The 7018-nt window shown below is 54.7% G+C and overlaps 1 protein-coding gene across 1 annotated transcript; it reads right to left on the bottom strand.

Annotated features, from left to right (window-relative positions):
- Positions 1–4028: 4028 nt before the first annotated feature.
- Positions 4029–6815, bottom strand: LOC142441315 (cystatin-B-like). Its single transcript, XM_075543347.1, has 3 exons — positions 6741–6815; positions 4514–4615; positions 4029–4151 (listed from the first exon to the last, which is right to left on the bottom strand). The coding sequence occupies exons 1-3, from the start codon at positions 6804–6806 to the stop codon at positions 4029–4031; spliced, it is 291 nt and encodes a 96-aa protein (XP_075399462.1). The 5' UTR covers positions 6807–6815.
- Positions 6816–7018: the final 203 nt, after the last annotated feature.

Here is a 7018-nt window from a genome sequence, read left to right as displayed (position 1 = left end):
ACAAGGGGATTCTGTGATCCCATGTGGTTGTGAGGTGAGTGAGTGGGGTGAGTGCAGACTCGGTGTTCTTCTGGTGAGGTAGGTAGATCAGGAGAGGAGGACACTCTGTGTGTGTGTGTGTCAGGGGTGTGCGTTGGGACTTCTAGTGACCAGAATAGAGAGAGAGGCAAGTAGGAGGGGAGACTAGATTAAGTTATGTCCTAGAGTTTTGCCTCCTGCCCGCCTCAGAGAGGAGACTACAGTTTGGGCTTCTCTTCAGCCTGGATTTGTGTCCGGCTTCTGCCTGTTCCTCTAGGGCATTAAAACTTTAAATGCCATGTTTACCAGGTCATGGATAGGGGTCTGAGGGCCATGCACAGCCTTTTAGTTAAATATCATGTTAGGTGAGGGCATAAGCCTGAGCAAGGTCACTGTGACTATGGGGTTTGGGAGGCTGTAGGTATTGCTTCAGAGGAGGCCGAGTAGGGAGGGAGACTGGAAGGGGTTAGAGAGAGGAAGGGGGAAAGTCGGGAAAGGGATAGATGAGAGAGCACCATGCTCCTGGACGGCTGCGTCATTAGCTGGATGTTGGCCAATGGCTGCAAACTGGATCACGAACAAGGCACCGGGGGATAACTCTGCCCACCCCCTCATCCCTACCCTGGTCTAGCTAGTCTATTAAAATGGACGCAGATTGAAGAAAGCTACCGGGGAGGGTGTGGACTCCACAAACCCCCACCCCAAACCCCAATGTCACGGGTGGTGACAGAGGGTCTGTGTGCCAGGTCTGGTACCCGCTGAGCCCTCCGTACCATGTGTGTGTGGATGCGTCCAAAGAAACAAACCGCAGAGCTCCGTAGGCTGTGTCTGTGCTGTGTACATCCTGTTGACTTATGACTATTCACAAATAAATATTTTCATGGTGATGCTGCTGCTGCCCCTTTCCCTTGACCTCAGGACCTTCCTGTTGAACATTAAAACACACTATTGGGAACATGAATACACCCAAAGGCAAACCAATTGCAGTTTATACGGCCCCAACTCAAGCACACCAATGACATGTCCCCTGTTGTGCCACCATTGTCGTCAATGTGACCCAACCCACTCTCCGACTCCTCCTCCTTACTGCTGCCTGCTCTGCCCACCAAGCTGGTTGGTGCCCGTAGGCCTGGTTCCCCAGAGTCTCCTGTGAGCAGGGGCGTGCCCTGTGCCTGCCTGTCAGCTGCGCCAAGGCACCAGGTCGCAGGTTTAAGGCTGTCTCCCTGTAGGACTCAGCTGGGCGAGTCCCTAAGGCTCAGAGGGAAGACAGATAACAGGACCCAGGTTCCTGCCTACCAATCTGAGGACCAGCTCAATGTCCCTCACCTGTCTACGGTGCTTGCTGGGTCCGCCTGGGGCTACTGCCCACAGGGACCACCACTCTCCCCTGGTTCACCTGGTCTTCTGAAATTACAATCTCAGGTCATCCCAGACAGTGTCAGGATCTGCACAGGTGGGCCTGTCATCTGCAGGAGGCCATGGAGGAGAGGGCTGTTCTGCAGAGCTAGCCCCTTCTGTGAGTCCCTGGTGGCCCTGGCAGTGACCCATGGCCACAGGAGACCAAGCTTTGGAGAGCCTGTGGGACAGGAGCAGGGTAGCGCAGGTGGGCGTTTCATTGCCTGGCTCTGCGACGTGTCTGAGAGGGAGGCCCCTGCCCTCAAAGCCACCCCCTCCTCTCATCCTGCTGTCAGACCCCCTCCCGGAGTCGGAGTCTCCTAGGGCTGCAGCAAGGAGCGCCCTCCACCTGGAAGACTGACACCGATATGCTCCCAGTCCTGGAAGCCAGAAGTCTGAACGCGGGCGGGCAGGGCACTGTCCCTTCCCAAGTCTCCAGAGGAGAACCCGTTTCTGCCTTTGCGTCTAGAGGCTACCAAATCCCTTGCTTGTGTCCCTGTCTCCCTCTGGCCTCTTGTTTTCATGGTCATGTCTCTCCTGCTGCTGGTCCTCCTGCCTCCCTCTGCTTGCTTGTGAGCATATACACACGATTGAGTGTGTTCTGCATTAAAAACTCAAGGATGTGTAGGCTCTATGTTCTGTTTTTTTTTTGTTTTTTCTTTTTTTACATTTTATTAGGGACTCGTACAGCTCTTATCACAATCCATACATATACAGACATCAATTGTATAAAGCACATCCATACATTCCCTGCCCCAACCATTCTCAAAGCATTTGCTCTCCACTTAAGCCCTTTGCATAATGTCCTCTTTTTTTTCCCCCTCCCTCTCCGCTTCCCCCTCCCGCATGTGCCCTTGGTAATTTATACATCGTTATTTGTCATATCTTGCCCTATCCGGAGTCTCCCATCCCCCGCCCTTCTCTGGTCCTTCTCCCAGGGAGGAGGTCACATGTGGATCCCTGTAATCAGTTCCCCCTTTCCAACTCACTCACCCTCCACTCTCCCAGCATCGCCCCTCACACCCTTGGTCCTGAAGGTATCGTCCACCCTGAGTTCCCTGTGCCTCCAGCTCCCATATGCACCAGTGTACAACCTCTGCCCCAACCAGCCCTGCAAGGTAGAATTCGGATCATGGGAGTTCTGTTATCTCTGTCTTCTTGTTGATGCCATCACCACTACCATAAATGGAATGCCCCCTGTGGGGGCAGTGGACTATTTATTGTGGCTCTTTTAGCCAGTCTCACCCACCTAAGACTGTCCTGCTGGGTCTGGGAAGGTGGGGAAGATACTGACAGGAGTCACCTTTGGGTAACTGAGACCTGAATCCCTAGGGCGCCCTCTGCTGTGTAATAAAGGAGCCTTCTGAGAAGCACGAGGACGAATCTTACTTGTTCACCCTGGATCCACAAGGCGCTCAAGGACACTCAGAGCAGCGACACACCCTCAGCTCACAAGGGTGGCTCCTCTCTGAGCCCTCCTATCTGCACAGAGATTCTCCAGAGCAGTGGTTTCCCCCTGTGCTCCCTAGCGGTGCAGTGCTCCGCACTGGACGGCCAACTGCACGGGGAGCAGTGGGAACCACCAGCTGCTCCTCGGGGAAACTGAGAGGCTTCTAGCCGGGTGCCGGGTGACAGTCTCAGAACACCACGGGGCAGTTCAGCCTGTCCTATCGGGGTCGCTCTGAGTCGGCATCCACTCGATGGCAGCGAGTGTTTCACATTTCTAGGGCTGAGCTCCTGTCTGCAAAGAGGCCCTGGTGGGACAGCCAGCGGCAGCACAGTCCCTCGGGCAGTGTCCAACTGGAAGGGAGTTTAGTCAAGCAGATATGCAAACACATGTGGGCAGGGGCTAAGGACACAGCGGAAGGTCAGGTGGACCCCAGGTTAGCTGAGGGCAGGGGATGGATGCTTGTGCTGGGTGGTTACTTAGCAGACCCCAAAGGCAAGTCTCTGAGAAGAGGGAATACTTTCTAAGAGCACTGAGGTGTTCTTCCCTGCAGGGAGGGGCTGGGCACAGCCACACTGACTCCTGGGCAGAAGAGAGCAGGGGGTGGATCTGTCATTGGTCATCCCCAGCCCATGCAAGGTGGGGAAGGAAAGAGTCAGTTCTGGAGAGGAAGGAAGAGAGCTTGTCTCTCTGTCTCCGCCCTGTCTTCACAAGCCTCACCTGAGACACCACCAGCACCCCGGCTTGGTCTGACCCCTGTCCTGGAGCCCAGAGGGGACAGGTCTGTGTAACCAAGTACATGCACATGGCCTCATGTGGCCAGTCCTCCTGGCCAGCTGCTTGACTGTGTTGTGCTGCTACTGACCAGCCGAGGGGGGGGGGGGGCAGGGCTCCCAGCAACCATCTCACATGATGGTGACAGTCAGGGATGAAGAGAGACACACACCGAAGTTTGAAAGACTTTGGAAAATAGATTTCATGAGAATGCTTGGTCTCCTTGGGAACTAAAGTTAGAGTTCTGGAGTCACACTCATTATTTAGGGGACAATGAACAAGACACAGTGGAATGGCATGCACATGTTTAATTTCTGGTCCTGTGTTCCCACTCAGCCAACAGAACCGTCTTCATGTGTGGATCATGTAGACCCAAAGCAACCAGAGGTTAAAATTATGTCAGCTCATCTTCCTTGGTCTTGTTGGTCTGGTAGCTGGTCAAGGAGAGGGGCTTCTTCTCATGAGGGAGACTCTCAAATACACACAGGTGTATGTAGTTGCCACCGCCCACATGGACCTGCAGGGAGAGAGTTGTCTGAGGAGACTGACTGCCTAGATCTGTGTTCCCGCTGCAGGGAAGGCGCGCGAGCAAGCGACCCAGGGAAGGAGGGAAGGCCAGTCTATTCAGTCCCCCACAACTACCTGGCCTTATGACAGCTCCCACCACTGTCCTCCAGGTATGGGAGACCATACACAGGTGACCACTGTCCGGGAGACTCATTTCTCCACCTGTTTTAGCACCTCCCTGGCCCCCACACCCCCGGGAGCAGCCCCGAACCACCTCCCTCCCACCCCACTGAGGACCACCCCTATCCTGCAGCCCCAGCTCTCAGAGCTGCTCTCTGTGATCCCCCCTTTTCCCTGGGAAGGAGACTCTACCTTGATGAAGTAGTTCCCTCCCTGGACCACCTGAGACTTGTACTCCACCGCCTTAAACTCCGGGAACTTCTTGTTTTCTTTCGCTTCCACCTCGCACCTTACCTGGGCAAGGGGAACAGAATAAAACAAAAAACGTGTGACCTCCCCTCTCCCGGGAGAAACACACACCCGGAGAGCTCCTGTCCCATGTTGAATCTTAAAAGCCGAACTCTGAACACCAAACCCAGGACATGTTTTCTGAAATAAGATTGCCCTTTATGAGGGGGGAGCGGGAAGGGAGGGGGAAAAAAAGAGGACCTGATGCAAAGGGCTTAAGTGGAGAGCAAATGCTTTGAGAATGACTGGGGCAGGGAATGTATGGATGTGCTTTATACAATTGATGTATGTATATGTATGGATTGTGATAAGAGCTGTATGAATCCCTAATAAAATGTAAAAAAAGAAGATGATTAGGGCAAAGAATGTACAGATGTGCTTTATACAATTGATGTATGTATATGTATGGATTGTGATAAGAGTTGTATGAGCCCCTAATAAAACGTTTAAAAAAATCACACACACAAAAAAGATTGCCCTTTATAATGGAGCCGAGGTAGAATACGGTTAGTGCTGATGATGAAGTCGCGCACAAGGGCACACTCACTCACACACGGATTCACTTGTCATTCACTCCACCAAGGGTTTGTGAGCGTCAGACTGACTGCAGACGGTTTAATTTTAAGTCAGCCATTGTGACGTCGAACCAGCTTTGGGTGCGTGGACCATACTGGTCACCCCTGTGGTTCCCATGCAAGCTGCAGCTGGAACCCGAGGTCCCAGAGGGCACTGGAAGGTGAACACCTGTTGCACTGGACGGACCCTCTGGTCTCCAGGTTACTGTATTGAGACTGATGCCAGCATCATTCCTCAGTGCACCCAACTGATCCCAGGCGCGACCTCACAAAAGGCTGTCCACACACCCTAGTGACATGTAGTGTTCAGGTGCAGGGCTGGGCCAGCGGGGCATCCACACACTGACACAGAGGAAAGGCACCTAGGAGAGGTGAGGGCTGCCCACACGCTGGCCGGGCCCTGAGGATAAGGGGTTTCTTCTCTGCCCCATTTCAAGAGCAGAGGCAAGAACAGCGACCTTCCGAGGTCGGGATGAGAAAGCAGACAGACTGGAGAGTGGACCCTCTAAGAGACAGGAGGGGGCTCGCCGCAGGTGAGGGCTCCAGTAGAGCAGAGGGGAGTGGGAGGAGGCAGGCGGGGCCTGTGAGGAAGCTGTGAACTAGCAGGTGCAGGGAGGACTAGTCCTATCAGAGAGGCTTGTGGGTGGGGAGAGGGAAATGAGGAAGACTTTTGTAGGTGTGGCTCCTACAGGCCAAAATGTGTGTCCTGGAAAAATTCCTCCTCTCCATAGGGCCCAGGGCTCTAAGTCACTGCCCGTTCCTGCCAGGTTAAAAGCCCTGAAGCAATGCAGGTGGGGCGACCACAGGCCCTGGCAGGGGTGGGTGGTGGGTGGTGTTTCTGACAAGAAGCACAGGGAGGAGAATTAAAGGAGGCAGTCAGCTCTCCTACTTTTCCTGGAGAGCCCTGACTGCTCCCTGTGTTTCTGGGCGGACTGAGCAGTAGGGGAGAGGAGGTTCTGAGAACCCATCACCACAAGCCCATGGAAGGGATTGAAGGAAAGTACTCAGTGCTTTACAGCACCGAGCCATTGAACCCTCACAAGGTCCCCATGCTGTTGGGGCAAAGACACCCCTGTCCCTGGGGAGGAAACAGGCGGGGGGCAAGCAAGGGGCATCTGCAGGGCTGAGCCAGGCCCTGCACTCACTCGGGACTCCCGCTGAGTTTTCTCATCCCTCTGTGCAAATGCCTGAGCCCCTTCCCTTCCATTTCCCTGTTCTACCCAAACAGCTCAGAGAACTTAACCTGGGCCGTCCGGCCTATGACGCCCCTGCTGTCTGTAGCTCTCCCCTGTGCTCCATGGCCCGGAGAGTCCAAGGAGCCTTTTCAGAACATCACCGCAGTTCCCTGGGCGCACAGCAAGCAGTGCTCACACTGGAGCTCCTGGGGGAGGTTGGAGCTGTTCCCGGACACTTTCTGTCGTTCCGCTTTAGGGGGGCTCCTGTGCCCCCGACTGTGGGAATAGACAGTAGATAGATCCGCAGCTCTATCTACTTCTCTCCTCTGCTACCAGTGCACCCTGCTAGGGAGGGCGCAGGGGCCCAGCACCCAGCCTCACCTTGTCTGCGATCTCTTGGATCTCTGGGGTGGCCGGCTTGGTCTCTGAAGGTGCTCCGACCAACATCTTGGCAGCGAGAATGGGGGTGTCTGGCGTTGAGCAGAGAAATCCAGTGGATGCAGGGTGACAGAGAAGGATGATTGCGATGGCACCTGGGGGCCCTAAATGGGCGCGATGGTCATGTGACACCCCAACAGGCCTCTTCTTGTTACAGGACGCCTGGGTGTGGCCACAGTGCAGGGTGGAGACTGCAGGGACCCTGAGGGCATTCTGCCTGC

The sequence above is a fragment of the Tenrec ecaudatus genome, chromosome 2 (assembly GCF_050624435.1).
Source record: "Tenrec ecaudatus isolate mTenEca1 chromosome 2, mTenEca1.hap1, whole genome shotgun sequence".
In the NCBI taxonomy this organism is placed as follows: Eukaryota; Metazoa; Chordata; class Mammalia; order Afrosoricida; family Tenrecidae; genus Tenrec; species Tenrec ecaudatus.
This window is presented reverse-complemented; position numbering and strand designations above follow the sequence as displayed.